This window comes from Garra rufa, chromosome 14 (genome assembly GCF_049309525.1).
Source record: "Garra rufa chromosome 14, GarRuf1.0, whole genome shotgun sequence".
Lineage (NCBI taxonomy): Eukaryota > Metazoa > Chordata > Actinopteri > Cypriniformes > Cyprinidae > Garra > Garra rufa.
The window spans coordinates 2,979,696-2,997,836 of record NC_133374.1 but is presented as its reverse complement, the minus strand read 5'-3'; the positions used below and the strand labels follow the sequence as shown (position 1 = coordinate 2,997,836).

At 35.2% G+C, this 18,141-nt stretch overlaps 1 protein-coding gene across 1 annotated transcript; it reads right to left on the bottom strand.

The window, feature by feature from the left end:
• Positions 1 to 8,086: 8,086 nt before the first annotated feature.
• Positions 8,087 to 15,030, bottom strand: otx5 (orthodenticle homolog 5). The gene is made up of 3 exons (XM_073818388.1): positions 14,683 to 15,030; positions 13,070 to 13,221; positions 8,087 to 11,442 (listed from the first exon to the last, which is right to left on the bottom strand). The coding sequence occupies exons 1-3, from the start codon at positions 14,777 to 14,779 to the stop codon at positions 10,798 to 10,800; spliced, it is 894 nt and encodes a 297-aa protein (XP_073674489.1). The 5' UTR covers positions 14,780 to 15,030; the 3' UTR covers positions 8,087 to 10,797.
• Between the last annotated feature and the right edge of the window lie 3,111 nt (positions 15,031 to 18,141).

Sequence of the window (18,141 nt, the reverse complement as noted above, 5' to 3'; positions counted from 1 at the left end):
TATGCTTAAACCCTTTTTTCGTCTTTTAACCCTCATATATCTTGATATTATCATATATTTTATATATTAACATTTTATTTTCAGCAATTTTAGAACATAAACTTAAACTTGTTTCAGTTATTTTAAAGTTTTTAACCTAATACTTTTATTTAAGTGAATGAAAATGAATTTAGAATAGTCTTTCAAACAAAACTGATAAATGAGGACACTGTCAGCAAACGATTCCTCATACTTTTAAATAAAACAAAAATGATTGAGTTTGTTTTACAAGGAAATACTACACTCTTAAAAATATAGGTTCCAAAAGGGAGTTTTTGCAGTGATGCCATAGAAGAACCATTTTTGGTTTCCCAACGAACCCATCAGTAAACAGTTCCTAAAAGAACCATTTTGAAGAACGTTTTAAAAATCTGAAGAACCTTTTTCAACTATAAAGAACCTTTTTCTACATTTGAAAGATTCCATGGATGTTAAAGGATAAAGAACCTTTATTTTTAAGAGTGTATTTCAGTCACTCTGCTTTAAAATTAGACATTTAACTGTGTGTTACTTGCTGTTTCTTTGTAATTCTTTGTCAAATTGACTGGATTTTTAGTGTTGAGTGTTGATATGATTGTATAGTAACTCAGATACATCCATGTAAACATACATGTTTTACTGTCTGCATCATGTTTTTCAGTCGCTCACGTCCTCAAACAGGTTTTGGACTGAACGTCTCCTCATGTGATCGTGCTGTGAGCGCTCCGATTGGTGGAAACCGCCACTGCCGTTTGCGTCACATGACCCATTACATCACTGGATTGAGGTCAGGCCTGGATTAGACAGAGTGGAGAGATTAGGAGCTGTGAGTGCTCCAAAACACAGGAGAAAGAGTGAGACGCTCTGAACACGTCAGAATTACGGATTCACTTTTACTGGTTCACATGCGCTTCAGTGCCTGGTTGATCAACTTCAGCATGTTTTACAGCTACCAATGCAAAACAGCAAACAAATCAGCAACATTTTGAATTATGTGTTGCAAATATTATATAATAAGACGTAAATCATGATAATTATTAACAGCCCCAGAAGTGAGAAGATCAGACCATCAGTGCTCCTCCAGAAGATCATGAGAAATGTGACCTTCGAGTGTCAACTAGACGAGTTTAATCAAATATGCTTAGCTTCAGGGTTGTTTTTTGTTCTTTTGGCCAAAAATAGTTTATTGCCATTGTTTGTGTTTTTTTTTTTCTTTAATATGTATATAATTCATTTTTAGCATCAAATTTAGTATGAAATTATATGAGGTTTGTTCAAACGGATACTTCAGGTTTCATTAATGATTAGTTCTGTCATGGAAATGTAGAATTATTTCATCAAACGTACCGTAAGTGCACATGAACAAGAGCACATCTTCTCCACTGTTGTTTGTTTTCAGAGACGGTGGATGAATTCAGACAGAAAGTGAGTATATACAGTATAATAATAATATTATAAATATATATTACATTAAATGAATATGAATAATATGAATTGTTTTGAACTCATTTCATTACAGTCATTTCAGTGTAAACTATAAAAAAGTTTGTCAAGACAAATGTTATGTTGGCTTGAGAAAGCCTAGCTTTAAAGTTTAAAGCAGCTGTTTAGCTTAAAGTTTTGAACTTTATATAGATCGATTAGATGATTAGCATGTTGCTAACATGATTAGAATGTAGTTAGCATGATTCTAACATTTTTCTAGCATGTTTACTATGTTTCTAGCTTGATTAACAAGTTGCTAGGATGTTTCTAGCATGATTAGCTAGTTGTTAGCATGTTGCTAGCATAATTAACATGTTACTTGCATTATTAGCATGTCATTAGCATGTTTCTAGCATGATTAGCAAGTTACTAACGTCATTAACATGATTTGTAAGTTGCTAGCATGTTTGCAGCATGTTTCTAGCATGATTAGCTAGCTAGTTGTTAGCATGTTTCTAGCATAATTAACATGTTACTTGCATTATTAGCATGTCATTAGCATGTATCTAGCATGATTAGCAAGTTAATAACGTCATTAACATGATTTGTAAGTTGCTAGCATGTTTGCAGCATGTTTCTAGCATGATTACCAAGTTGCTAGCATGTTTCTAACATGATTATAAAAGCTGCTAGCATGTCACTAACATGATTAGCATGTTGATATCATGTTTCTAATGTTTCTATCATGATTATCAAGTTGCTAGCATCTTTCTAACATGATTAGCAAGTTGCTAGCATGTTTCTAGCATGATTAGCAAGCTACTAGCATGTTGCTAGTATGATTAACGTTACTAGCATTATTAACATGTTGCTAGCATGTTTCTAGCATGATTAGCAAGTTACTAGCATGACATTAGCATGACTGACAAGTTAGTATCATGTTTCTAGCATGATTAGCAAGCTACTAGCATGTTGTTAGCATGATTAACATTACTATCATAATTAGCAAGTTGCTAGCATGTTTCTAGCATGATTAGCAAGTTACTAGCATGACATTACCATGACTGACAAGTTAGTATCATCTTTTTAGCATGATTAGCAAGCTACTAGCATGATTAGCAAGTTGCTAGCATGTTTCTAGCATGACTAGCAAGCTACTAGCATTTTGCTAACATGATTAACATGGTACTAGCATGATTAGCAAGTTGCTAGCATGTTACTAGCATGACATTAACATGACTGAAAAGTTACTAGCATGTTTCTAACATGATTAGCAAGCTACTAGCATTTTGCTAACATGATTAACATGGTACTAGCATGATTAGCAAGTTGCTAGCATGTTACTAGCATGACATTAGCTTGACTGACAAGTTACTAGCATGTTTCTAACATGATTAGCAAGCTACTAGCATTTTGCTAACATGATTAACATGGTACTAGCATGATTACCAAGTTGCTAGCATGTTACTAGCATGACATTAGCATGACTGAAAAGTTACTAGCATGTTTCTAGCATGATTAGCAAGCTACTAGCATGTTGCTAGTATGATTAACGTTACTAGCATTATTAACATGTTGCTAGCATGTTTCTAGCATGATTAGCAAGTTACTAGCATGACATTAGCATGACTGACAAGTTAGTATCATGTTTCTAGCATGATTAGCAAGCTACTAGCATGTTGTTAGCATGATTAACATTACTATCATAATTAGCAAGTTGCTAGCATGTTTCTAGCATGATTAGCAAGTTACTAGCATGACATTACCATGACTGACAAGTTAGTATCATCTTTTTAGCATGATTAGCAAGCTACTAGCATGATTAGCAAGTTGCTAGCATGTTTCTAGCATGACTAGCAAGCTACTAGCATTTTGCTAACATGATTAACATGGTACTAGCATGATTAGCAAGTTGCTAGCATGTTACTAGCATGACATTAACATGACTGAAAAGTTACTAGCATGTTTCTAACATGATTAGCAAGCTACTAGCATTTTGCTAACATGATTAACATGGTACTAGCATGATTAGCAAGTTGCTAGCATGTTACTAGCATGACATTAGCTTGACTGACAAGTTACTAGCATGTTTCTAACATGATTAGCAAGCTACTAGCATTTTGCTAACATGATTAACATGGTACTAGCATGATTACCAAGTTGCTAGCATGTTACTAGCATGACATTAGCATGACTGAAAAGTTACTAGCATGTTTCTAGCATGATTAGCAAGCTACTAGCATTTTGCTAACATGATTAGCATGGTACTAGCATGATTAGCAAGTTGCTAGCATGTTACTATCATGACATTAGCTTGACTGAAAAGTTACTAGCATGTTGCTAGCATGATTAGCATGGTTCCAGTCGCTAGGCCTGTCTAGATAGTTAATGATTAATTAATGAAGTGGTGAATAGTGTCCTCATGGTCCAGTGTTGAGTCCTGTTTCTGTAGTGAATATGGCTTGTTTTCTAGACCTTGCTGGACATCTAAACTGCTTTGATCTGCACTGAATCTTCTCACAGACGCTAGAAACTGAAGCTCTTGGATGAAGAAGATGGACAGAATATCAGGTGAAGTCTGAAACTCAGACCATCACAGACCTGCTCTGATTGTGATTCTGAGGAAGACGCTGAGAAGAAAAGAGCAAACCAGAGTCAGAGACACACAATAATCCTGACTAATTCACTCTGAAGAGCGTAAGAGGATTGAAACATTTGCTAAATTAGATCAGTAAAAATAACAAACTACAGACAGAGATGAAGTTGCTGTAAGTGTGTAATTCCAACAGTTCCTGCATGAAAACTTTACAATTCTACATTTCAGACATAAATGACTAATATATATATATCTATGACTTTATTTCTTTCTGCTGTGAAACACAAAAGGAAGAGATTTTAAAGAGTATTTTGCTTCTCATTGACTTCCGTTCTGTTTTTTTGTCCACACATGACACTAAAAAGGTTTTAGTTCTCTGAAAGAATCTTTCTAATGACAATCAGTTTGTGTTTCACAGTTGAGACCTGACTCTGATGTTGATGATGAGGAGGAAGAAGAGGAACGTCACATTCAGGATCATTTCTACAAATAAAGCTGCAGGTAAATGAGGCTTAATGTGTGTTTAAATTTGAAGAGTTCATTTGCAAAAACAGAAAACTCAGTTTTTAACACTTTTCAAAATCATGTTTTTTTCATTGTGCATTCCAGTTAATCGCAATCGCAGAAAAGTACAAATAACTAGAAATATAAAGCTAACTAACACAGTTAAACACAATAAAAACATGATAACATGATAAAAACATATATTAATTGTTAAGTGACCTTGCAAATAAACTGTTTGTGATAGTATTTTTTACACGGGACCACAAAACCAGTCATAAGGGTCCATTTTTGAAATTGAGATTTATACATCATCTGAAAGCTGAATAATTAAGCTGTCCATTGATGTATGGTTTGTTAGGACAGGACGATATTGTTGACTTGTTGTCTTGAGGGTGGCAAAAAAATAAAAATATTGAGAAAATCACCTTTAAAGTTGTCCAAAAAAGTTCTTAGCAATGCATATTACTAATCAAAAATGAGGTTTTGATATATTTACAGTAGGAAATTTACAAAATATCTTCATGGAAAATGATCTTAATATCCTAATAATTTTTGGTATAAAAGAAAAATGGATCATTTTGACCCATACAGTGTATTGTATATAATATACAGTCAGTGACTAATAAGGGAGATTGGTGCTGGTCAGTCAACAGATAATAGGCTCAAACAAGCAATCAAGGAAGTAGGGATGAAACCATAAGGTTGTTTTGAATAAGGCAGGGGGTAAAGAACAGAAATATAGCAAAATATATGAGAAATGCAGAAATGTTTAGTTATAATAATTATCCAAATCATATTGCCATACGCCTGTATATATTATACAGACATATATTTGTTTATTATTGCCAAATAACTCAAAAAAACCAAGATATACCATGGACTGATATCTCAACTGTACGGTAAAGTTTTATAAAAAAACATAAATTGGCTATTTATTAGATGTCTACTAATAAGAATTTGAACTAAAGGGGTCATATGAAATTGCTAAAAAGAGCATTTTTTTGTTGTTGTTGTTGTAATACAATGTGTTCATGCAGTTTGAGGTTCAAAAAACATTATTTTCCAAATGCTGTACATTATTGTTGCTCCTCTCTGCCCCGCCTTTTTGAAACGCTTAGATTTTTACAAAACTCATCGTTGATGGAAACCAAGGTGTTCTCCGATTGGCCAGCTATCCGGTGCATTGTGATTGGCCGAAAACCTCAAGCATGTGACGAAAATGTTACACCCCTTGCAATGCCGTTTTTCGGCACGATGAGACAGAAACAATAAAACCCATTATAAGCGAGGCATTTGTTGCATCCAGTGGAGACATAACTACTGATTATAATGATACTGTCTTTTTACGCATTGTGTTGCGTTGCACCGTGTGAACATAACACGTGTCTGCATTGGCGATCGTAGAACAAGAAACAACAAGCGGTGCTCAAAACTGGCGTTTGAATAGTCAGTACTGAATACTTTTAATATGAAAATGTACTTCAGTCAGTCAGAAACGCAGACTGTCCTTCAACATTGGAATTGCCCCACTTTATAGCCTTAACCCTTTGTGTACAGCTGCCATTGTAGGCTGCTCTCCCAGGTTCAGGAAACATCACCCACTCCAATATTTGCGTTGTACTGTTGGAACAGTGTTGTAAATATAACATAACCACTAGTTGTGTCCTCATTTGGAAGGCTAAACAAAGTACTTTCTCTTTGCAATGAAACACACTGCGTCTCCACAACATGGCAGCAGCTGCAACACTACTACAGCTGGTAAAATTAACACCTTCTATCTTTCCATATCCATATGAGTGGTGTTATGCTAATCTACTCTCCCAGTGACGTGGACCAGTGGGGCGTGTTTGAATGAGCCGTTTTAGGGAGGTGTGGCTGAGTCTTGACTTTTATAATAAATATCTCTTTGGTTTTGAGACTTTAAGCTTTGCAACTTTACAGATCTGATCTATGCACAAACAGCTGGTAACACTCCAAAGACAAAGGAAAACAAGAAACCGCATCACATGACCCCTGATAAGTTCTGATAAGTTGTCGGATGAAGGCAGGGCCCATGCAGGACTCTGTTCGTTCCCTCGTTTCAATTAAAAGTTCCCGCTCGGCTCCGTGGGCCCTCAGTCTGCCCAGGCCCATATGCACCTGCATACTCAGACGCTACGCCCCGGGGTGAAAGTTAAAGGGTTAACAATGACTTTGTGCTCCAGGGTCACATATGTTCTTGAAAACAGAATGTGTATCAACAGAAGTGTGTGAGAGAATTCAGTATTTTCAACTAGATTTAAAATAACACACACACAACAAATTACTTGATAACTGCAGTATAATGAAGTGTTGTGTGTGTGTGTGTGTGTGTGTGTGTGTGTGTGTGTGTGTGTGTGTGTGTGTGTGTGTGTGTGTGTGTGTGTGTGTGTGTGTGTGTGTGTGTGTGCGTGCGTGTGTGTGTGTGTGTGTGTGTGTGTGTGTTTTCATTGGGTGAAAAACATGTCCAGTTCATATTTGATCCCAAAATTTAAAGAAACAATTGAGAATCAGTAAAATAAAGCTTATTTTAGGACCATCAAGATATTTTTTCCATTTCATTAAAATCTATTTTTTATTATTGTATCATTTATTCGTTCATTCATTCATTTATTAAAAATATACTAAATTATACACTGCCGTTCAAAAGTTTGGGATCAGTAAGATTTAAAAAACATTTTTTTAAGTTTCTTTCGTCTCCCAGGCTGCATTTATTTGATCAAAAATACAGAAAAACATATAATATTGTGAAATATTATTTCAATTTAAAATAATTGTTTTATATGTTAATATATTTTAAAATGTAATTTATTCCTGTGATGCAAAGCTGAATTTTCAGCATCATTATTCCAGTCTTCAGTGTCACACGATTCTTTAGAAATCATTCTAATATACTGATTTATAATTAGAATGATCAATGTTGGAAACAGTTGTGCTGCTTAATAATTTTTAGGAACCTGTTATACTTTTTGTCAGGATTGCTTGATGAATAAAACATTAAAAAGCCCACCATTTATTTAACATAGAAATCTTTTCTAACAATATACACTACCATTAAAAAATTTGGGGTCAGTAAATTTTTTTCTTGCTTTTTTGAAAGAAATTAATACTTTTACTCAGCAAGGATGTGTTAGATTGATAAAAAGTGGTAGCAAAGACTTATATTGCTAGAAAACATTTTTGTTCATTAAAGAATCCTGAAAAAAGTATTACAGGTTCCAAAAACATGTTTAATGTTAATTCTAATAATAAATAAGTATATTAGAACGATTTATGAAGGATCATGTGACACTGAAGACTGGAGTAACAGCTGATGAAAATTCAGCTTTGCATCACCGGAATAAATTATATTGTTAAGTATATAAAAAATTAAAACCGTTATTTTATATTGTAATAACATTTGGCAATATTACTGTTTTTATGCTGTATTTTTGATCAAATAAATGAGACTTCTTTAAAAAACATTACAAGTCTTACTGATCCCAAACGTTTGAACGGCAGTGTATACTAAATCAACAAAATGTCTATTTTTGGAAAGAAATTGTTTATTAATAATTCATTAAACGTCTCAAAACTACAAGTCTCTAAATGCAAACACAATGAAAAAGCAGGACATTACAAAGAAAGACAGAATCTTACATCAGAAAAGAGAAAAGAGCGCTGATTTACAAACGAGCATTAAGAGCCGATAAAACCTCTGCGTCTGTGAGCGACAGAAACCCCTGAGATTGACAAGAAAACAAACGCTGATTGTTGGCAGCATCTAAACGTCAAGAGTTTGTTGGATGTTCAATTCCATGAAACTCAACACATGATTACATTCAAGTAAAGTTTGACGTTTCAGAATCACAGTCGTGTAAATGACAGTAAATACTGTAGAAGAAACAACAGATGTATCTAATCATAATATCAATTAAGGAAACATATAAAACATAAACGAGACATCTTCAGCTCTAGTGAGCGCTAGAGTTCATGTGTCATAGAGGAATCCCAGCATGCTTTGCTCCTGAAGTTTCTGAGCTGGACACAAATGTGGGATTCTGAAGGTTGAAACATCATCTAGACTAATGATAAACCTCCTAAAACAAGACAACTGTGCTTCAGCAGTTCAGATGATGATGATAATGATTGTCTTTAAAGCAAGCTTTGCTTGAGCTGTGCAGCATTTGTTTATTTCTCTATCATCTACCAGCTACACGTCATTCAGTGTTATTCATAAATAATCAAGACAAGATCTTCATCTACACTGGATAGTCAGATGTATGTCTATCCGTGTCCTACAAACACTTCACTCGTGCGTGAACAATTCAGAAAATGGGTATTACGTGATCCACATACTTAAAAATAAAGGTTCCTCATCAATACTGCCCTCCAAAGGCAAAACACAGTAACTACGCCAACACTGAAACTGAGAAAAATGCCTTTAAAGTTTTTACACAAGCTAGTCAAACATGTTGACACTCTCGTTACTCTCAACAAATTAATTGAACCAGGGAAAAAATTGAACCAGAATGAACCTTTCAATGAACAGTTCTTAGAACAACCATGGTTTCTATCCTTTTTTCAAATCTAATGAATAATTTTTTTTCCACTATAAAGAACCCATGGTTCTTGGATCCATCAGTGCCAATTAGAGTGTAGAAACCATCACAGAAGTTTTAGTGGTTTGCAAATACCATAATAAACATTACAAACCATCAACTGTTAACCATTAAAACCATTACACTCTTAAGAATAAAAGTTCTTCACTGGCGTCCATGAAGAACCTTTAATATCCATGGAAACTTTCCATTCCACAAAAGGTTGTTTATACTGGGAAAAAAATATGAAAATGTTCTTTAGATTAAGAAAAAATGGTTATTTTAAGAATTATGAACCCAGAAATGGTTCTTCTATGGCATCACTGGAAAAATTAAAGTGTACCTTTGTTTATTAAGAGTGAACCAAATGGTTTTCCAGTGGTTTTGGGCCAAATTTCATAGGATTTAGTGGCAAATTACCAACAGGAGACCATCAAAGTTTCCAGTAAACCAATACGATTCTTATTATGATCATTAAAACTTGGTTACTTTTTATGGAAAGTAATGTGTTACGCTACTTTTGCCTTTTTGTCGGCTCAGCTAGGATTGCTTATTTGTTTTTGGTTTATAACCAAAAATCCAAAAGTTATATTTTTGGCAACTGTAAAGACCCTTTCACACCAAAAGTAAAATAAATAAGCGTCAGGCCAAAGGTAATCCATTACTAGTTACTTGAAAAAGTAATCTGATTACATAACTCACGTTACTCATGTTACTGATGGTTTCTTTTTTTTTTTTTTTCAGCAGATTCTTTACATGTTTTCAGAACTGTTCATTTAGAGGTTCTTTGAGGAACCAAAAATGGCCCATTTATGGCATAACTGCCAAAAAAACAAACATTTTGGAACCTTTTAGAAGTCCACCAACACTACTTTATTTTATGTAACAAAAAGCCAAACGTTATATTTTTTGCAACTGTAAAGATCCTTTTACACCAAAAGCGAAATGAATAAGCGTCAGGTCAAGAAAGGGTTTCTGTCTCTGGACTCTGATTTCTCTCAACATTGATGCTACTTGCAGTAACTTAGATATTTCTCTGGAAATTTAAAAGTAATCCATTACTAGTTACTTAAAGTAATCTGATTACATAAATTGCGTTACTCACATTACTGAGGGTTTCTTTTTTTTCAGTAGATTCTTTACACTTTTTTCAGATCTGTTCACTCAGAGGTTCTTTGAGGAACCAAAAATGGCCAATTTATGGCATCACTGCCAAAAAATACATTTTTGGAACCTTTTAGAAGTGCAGCAACACTACTTTTTTTTATGTAACCAAAAAGCCAAAAGTTATATTTTTGGCAACTGTAAAAACCCATTTACACCAAAAGTGAAATGAAGAAGTTTTTCTGTCTCTGCACTTTTCCTGATTTCTCTCAACATTGATGCCACTTGTGCTACTTACAGTATTTGAAAAAGTAACTCAGATATTTCACTGGAAGTTTAAAGTAATCCATTACTAGTTACTTAAAAAAGTAGTCTGATTACGTAACTCGTGTTACTGAGGGTTTCTATTTTTTTCAGCAGATACACTTCTTTTCAGAACTGTTCACTCAGAGGTTCTTTGGGGAACCAAAAATGGCCAATTTATGGCATCACTGCCCCAAAAAAAAAATGTTGGAACCTTTTAGAAGTGCAGCGACACTACTTCTAGACGCCCTACAGGACCTGGAACTTCCAGGAGTTTTGGTCCTTGTAGTCTAGACAGTCCGCAGCATTGAAGTTGAGTTTCCAGGACGCCGTTTGGTCTTTGTAGTCTAAGCAGTCGACGGCGCCGAAGCCCAGCGAAGCGGCGGTGTAGCCCTGAGATGAGAGCGAGGCGGGCGACTGGCTGAGCGCTCCACCCATCGACGAGGCGGTGATAGGGCTAAGAGCGCCACCCGTGGCCGACAGCTGCGGGTGCATGGGCGACAGATACGAGCTGCAGTCCAGTCCGGTGAAGTAGGATGAGGAGGCGGCGTAGCTCTGGCTGTAGGCAGGGGCCTGAGTGTAGGTCATAGGGTAGGCGCCGGAGCGCTGCAGGCAGGGCGTGCTGGAGACCGACAGCGGGTCCTGCAGCGGCGAGATGGAGGCCGGGCTCCAGATGGATACGGTGGCGCTGGTGCTGCTGGAGCTCGGGGTGATGGCCGTGCCGGGCGGAGGAGGCGGGGGGCTGTAGGGGCCGTTGGTGCTGGCGCTGGCCTCGCTGACGCTGGGCTCTCGGGCAGGAGACGTCTTCTTCTTTGGCGGTCTGGGTTTGGTCTGGCCGCTGGTCTGTTGCTGCTGCTGTTGACGGCACTTTGCACGACGGTTCTTAAACCACACCTGCAAAACATAGACAGGACATCTGTCAGTAACCTGTTCTTCTCAATGGCAGACGCTGTGACCCTGGACCACAAAACCTTAAGTCTTAAGTAGCAAAAACTACAGGTTTTTCTTTTATGCCAAAAATCATTAGGATATTAAGATAAGATCAAGTTGCATTAAGATGTCTTGTAAATTTCCTTCCATAAATGTATCAAAACTTAATTTTTGATTAGTAATATGCATTGCTTGGTGTTAAGAACTTCATTTGAACAACTTTAAAGGCGAATATTTTGAATTTTTTGCACTTTCAGATTCCGGATTTTCAAACAGTTGTATCTCAGCCAAATATTGTCCTTGTTTAGTCAGTCATCTTATGAATTTTGTGGTCCAGGGTCACATTTGTGACAGAAAAATGCATCAAAAAAATTCTATTGAGTTTGCATGGGGGCCGGTGGCTGTTTGTGGTATAGCGCCCTAAATAAAATCTCACAGGAACCTCAATTTTTTAAATGTCAACTTCAAATTTGGAGCATAACTTATTTAGACATAATTCTTTAATTTTATAGCAGTTTTGGATTCAAAAATATTTTGTAAAATATTACTTTTATATAAAATGTAAAAAAACTGGTACAGTGCATTTTCTTTACAGTAAATTTAAACTTCCATAACTTTTTAATACTTGATGATTCTGCAATAATCTTCAGATTATCCAAACTTACGTTGATATTGCAAAGTGTACATGATTTATAACAATTTAAGTTTAGATTTTACATCTAACCCCATAGTAGTAAGTAAAAACAGTGTTTACAAAGTGATTTACAGACAGACAGACAAAAAAAAACACATGTGTGCATTTACAGAAATCTATATGTAATAGAAATAAAATAAAAAAACACAACAATAAAATAAATCAAGGAAAGACTCAAGTCAATAAGGGCCTATAGTGCTGCCATCATTGCTTTCTTTTATAATTTCTTTTTATATTTTTTATTTACATATCAGGGTTGTATCATAACTTACTAACTAAATCTAAAACAAATAAAAAAAATAATTAAAAAAATATTTATATCATTTAGTTTAACTTGATGTACTGAAATAACTTAAAACTGATGTATTTCAAAACAACACAAACTAATAAAAATGACCAAAATGCAACAAAATAACTAAAACTTTAACTAAAACTAAAATGTAGCAGAAATGTTAAAAATAAAATCAAATTCGAATATTAACAAAAACTACAATAACTTTTGTATAACAAATAATAACTCCCCAATAATAAATCCCTAAAAACCTTTCACTGAACACGTTTAGTGTAAACAATATCAATACAATTTCAATAATCTGAATATTTTCCACCATAGACACTGTTCAGAAAAGTGCCACATCTTTTGATTTAACATATATTTAACATTTGACTATTCAGAAGAATATTTTCACCATAGACGTAGTCAGGTAATTTAATATGGCTCTGTCCTAAATAATGTCTAAAAACAACCCGATGGACGTTGACGGTTCTACAGATGCATGATCTTCATCATCATCATCATCATCATCATCATCATCATCAGGGGATAATGTTAAATTCTAACCATCTAAAGCTGGTACTCCTGATGTTCTTGAGTAGTCTGGTGTCTGCTGGACTCACCTGTACTCTGGACTCGGGCAGGTTGATCTTGAGCGCGACCTCTTCTCTCATGAAGATATCCGGGTATCGCGTCTTAGAGAACAGCGCCTCGAGGATGTCGAGCTGCGCCCGCGTGAATGTGGTTCTCTCTCGACGCTGCTTGCGCGGAGTGTCTGACGAGAAAACACAGAAACAGAAACTTAATCTCATCTATCTATCTATCCTTCCAAAATATGTTCAAAAGCATAATCGTTTATTTATTTTAGCCGCGTAAATGCATGAATTTATCTAAAAATCTGTGAATGAGATATGGTTTTTATTTCCATAAACCTGATATTTAATTGACCGACACGTTTATTCCATTTCTTGAAATGGTCTTATATCTGGAAATTAATTAATTAACTAATATTATTTAAACAGAAAACTCGCGTTAGAGCGCAGTCAGCAGCAAATATGATATGCACTCTTAAAAATAAAGGTTCCAAAAGTGTGTTTTTGCAGTAATAGAACAATTTTTGGTTCCCTAAAAAACCTTTCAGTGAACAGTTCGCAAAAAAAAGGACATTTTATAAATCTAAAGAACCTTCTTTCGATTAATAAAAACATCTTCTGCATTTGAAAGGTTCAAGGCTCTTCACTGAACCATCGATGCCCATAAAGAACCTTTATTTACAATAATCATTAATTCGCATTTCGCTCATAAACCACGGTCAAACGAATAGACTTTTACGAAATAAACCACTATCTGATTTTAAATGTCCGGTTTTATGAATATTATTTATATTCCGAAATGCGCATTTAAGAATCGATTGAAATCACTCTCATTTTCACATTTTAAAAGTCATGTAAAATGGATGTTACGTGTCTTAAAATGAGCTTTTTAACATTAGAAATTGAGAATTTAATATAATGTTCGTTATGCAGGTTTTTTTTCGATTACTGGATTGCGCGTTATAGAATAATTAAATATCTTTAATAATTGGGCTGTGCATTACGCAAAATATTTTACCTCATTCTGAGTAAGAAATAGGAGTGTAAATCATATATAAATAAGATATATATCATAAATAAAAAGCATTACTCATAAATAACGTAGCCTAATGATAGGCCTATTTATAAAAACATGTTATAAGTCAGTGCAACTCATTATGTTTTTTTATATATAAATAGGCTAAACATGCGCTTTTAATATAAATATTTTAAAAAACGTAATGAGCTGCACTGACTTATAACATGTTTTTATAAATATCATTAAGTTATTTATTAGTTATGACTTTTATTTATGATATATATCTTATTTATATATGATTTACATTCCTATTTCTTACTCAGAATGAGGTAAAATATTTTGCGTAATGCACAGCTCAATTATTAAAGATATTGAATTATTAGATAAATAGGCTAAACATGCGCTTTACCTAATTGTTTGCAATTTTCTAAATTCCAGGTCGTTGCTTAAACGAATAGCCTACATAAAATAATACTAATAATGCAGATAAGCTGATCATCACATTTGCGCGCAGTTTAACGCGTTAAATATCACATCTGACGTGTCAGTTCTCATTAACAGGCTATAATAATGAGATTGTAAATTCATAAATCAGAATTGAAACAGGGGTTTAGTCAGTACTTACTGGGGTAACCAACAGCGGAGTGCAGGAGATCCATTCCGGTACCGGACAGAGTCAAACCGTTCACAGAGTAATGAGGCTGTTTCATGTAGGACATCATGACTATAAACTCTCTCTCTCTCTCCTCTCTCTCTCCCTCTATCTCTCCTTCTGTCTCCTTCTGTCTGTCTGTAATGGATCTTTAGTTTAATTGTCTGTCAGTTTCAAATGTTCAGTTTTCTTCTGTATTTATCTGCAGTGTCTCAGATGATGTAAATCTGTGAGTTCCAGCGGGCATCAGCACTCGGTGTGTCCGGTGTTCGGTGTGTTCGGTGAGTTGGGCTGCGCGCGGTGCGCGTGTCTCGGTCTCCGTGTGATAGTGAGCTGGAGTGAGGAGGAGGAGGCGGCTAATTAGAGACGGACAAGACCTGAACAAACCCCTCCCTCCATCCCTCTATCTCTCTCTCTCTTTCTCTCTCACAAACACACACATACACACACATTCAAGAAGTTATATGTGACCCTGGACCACAAAACCAGTCTTAAGTACAATACATTGTATGGGTCAAAATGAGCGATTTTTCTTTTATGCAACAAATCATTAGGATATTAAGATCATGTTCCATGAATATATATTTTGATTAGTAATATGCATTGCTAAGAACTTCATTTGGACTACTTTTTTTAATATTTCGATGTTTTTGCACCCCCAGATTCCAGATTTTCAGATTGTTGTATCTCGGCCAACCTAACAAACCATACATCAATGGATTTATTTAGCTTTCAGATGGTGTAAAAATCTCAATTTCAAAAATTGAACCCTATGACTGGTTTTGTTGTCCAGGGTCACATGTATGCATTTAAATTTAGTCGCTTTTATCCAAAGTGACTTTTAAAGGAGGAAACCCGCAATAGCGAATATTATGTTTTTCTGCAGTTAGTATTTAAATAATAATTCTGTCCATGTTGAATTAAGACGCAATAAATCACTTTATGCTCCTGGTCCTTCGATCTTTCAAATAAAGGTTCTAAAAGAATGTTTTTGCAGCGATGCCACAGAAGAGCCATTTCAGAATCTTTCAGTGATTTTTTTCTTTGCATAAACAGTCTTTCAAAAGTGGGTTTTTACATCGATGCCATAAAAGAACCGTTCAGTCAATAGTTTTCTTAGTATGAATAACAATTTAATAATCTGAAGAATCTTTTTCCAATAAAGAATTTTATTAAGAAATGTAAATATTTCATGCATGTTTTTTTTAAAGTTCGTCATGGAATATGATGCCAATAAAGAACCTTTATTTTTGAGCGTGATGAACATTTTGGAAAGAAATCGAAAGGTTCTTCATTGAACCATCGATGAAGATTTTTTAACTCTTAAACATAAAGGTTCTTTATTGGCATTAGGTGGGCATGGTTTCACGAAGAACCTTGAACATTCATGGAACCTTTCAAATGCAGAAAATGTTCTTTATAGTGGAAAAAGGTTCTTTAGATTTTTGAAAAGGTTCTTCAAAATAGTTCATTTAAGAACTCTTCACTAAAAGGTTCTTTAGGGAAACAAAATGGTTCTTATATGGCATCAGCACAAAAACACCTCTTTGGAGCCTATAATTTTAAGAGTGTATTTTTAAGATACTTTAAAGAGTGAAAAACATCCACGCAAAATAAATACTTTTTTTTTAAGAGCTTTCCGCTATTTAACGATCGCATTCATTTAAAAGATTTAGGCGATTTCTTTCTGCCGGTGTAGAAAAGACAACAACCTTAGATTTGGGCTCAAAATTGGCACAGAGATTCATATAGTACTAGAAAGAAATAAAACTCAAAACAAATGTTAACTGAGCGCGTGCATCTTTATAAATCCAGTTTATTGATCAGAGACGCAGCCTAACGATCGCCTGTCTAATCGATCATAGTTATGGCCGTGTTTTATATTGTAAAGCAACTGTTGTGTTCACGGTTGAGTTTCAGAGCTCACACACAGCAGATTACACGTCACAGCCGCAGAAAAGCACATTTCATGATTTGACATCCCTGCAGAATGCTGGAATAATTGGAGTCGCGGTGTGTGTGTGTGTGTGTGTGTGTGTGTGTGTGTGTGTGTGTGTGTGTGTGTGTGTGTGTGTGTGTGTGTGTGTGTGGAGGGGGTTCGTGCGTCCAAACGGGATTAAAGAAACAAAAGCACCCAGTGTTCCTCAAATCCCAACAAATATCCAACCTCTCTCCCCGGACTTTCTGTATTAAAATCGTTTATTTCAATTCATCATCTGTGTCTTTTATAGTTTTTATATTTACTTCAAAACCTTGAGTTCACAGGGGTCAGACAATATGCTTTCCTTAATAAATTTGTTTTACATTTATTAATCAGAAATATTATATTTAGGCTAAACTATAACTTGAAGTTAGGAAATAATCTGGAATGAATTTGTTTTGCGTTTGTTATGAACTTACTTTTTATACTTATAATTTAAATGAACTGCAAATAACTTTTGACAGCCATATGCACTTATTTTGTAGCAAATAAAATAAAAACAAAGAATTAAACCAAAAATATTGAGAATGATTGAAATCCTCCAACACTGTGTAGAAGTTTTCTTCTATGATTGTGTTTGGTTTCTCTGCCCCAATCGGTCAGTAATTATTATCAGAAGTGTTTTATAGTTCACTGTCCGGTTGTCTGTCAGCTGTAGTGTGATTCTGCCTGATATCTGTGTGTCGTGTGACAGTGGTTTTGTCGTATGATTGTGAGGATGTAAATGAGCGCGTGTAAAGCGGATTCTGCGCTTGTTAATTGAATCGGATTTCTTCTAGTTTCAAATCCACAGAAACTCTATAAGGGGTTTATCTGCAGATATAAAGAGACACAGACAGTATAACAGCCTCTGTTCAGACCTTTCATATCTCTCATATCTGTTTCAGATGTTCACCTGCAGCGGCAGGCCGCGTCTCAAACCGGCGGATACGCGAGAACATCATCTTCATCACCATCAGGGCCGGCCCTGTTCATCTGGGGGCCCTAAGCAGGATAATTTTGGGGCCCTGCCTTGCAAAAGCATGCAAAAAAATCGAGTATTGCCAGTAGCCAGGTTTCCATCCAAAGATTTTTTTTGTGGGAAAAAAACAAAAAACAAAAAACAAAAAAACATGTAAAGCTTCGGAATTTGCGCTTTCGACATAGCTGATGGAAATGCCTTGTCGATTAAATTTCTTATGTGTCAAAACAATCTTTTTTCGTTTAACTTTAGAACATTAATTCTTAATCCATACTTCAAATGTCACAAAAATCTGTTTGGAAACACTTTTTGTAGAGAGGCAAATAAATGTGAGGCAGCGTCCCTGTTCGTGTTGCTAATGTTAAAGCACCGTTTTCCAGTTCAAAAAACGCATAAATCATATTCATTTGATTAAACTGACAAGTTACCTCTCAAACATACATATCTTAATTTAATGTTCCTTTAGTAGGCTACGTTGCAAGTTAAAATG

Excerpts from the sequence above, each read along its gene's own strand:
- otx5 (XM_073818388.1), bottom strand. The coding sequence starts at position 14,779 with ATGATGTCCTACATGAAACAGCCTCATTACTCTGTGAACGGTTTGACT. Across the intron at positions 13,222-14,682 it reads CTCCGCTGTTGGTTACCCCA|ACACTCCGCGCAAGCAGCGT; the intron begins GTAAGTACTGAC and ends TTTTCTCGTCAG. Across the intron at positions 11,443-13,069 it reads TGCCCGAGTCCAGAGTACAG|GTGTGGTTTAAGAACCGTCG; the intron begins GTGAGTCCAGCA and ends TATGTTTTGCAG.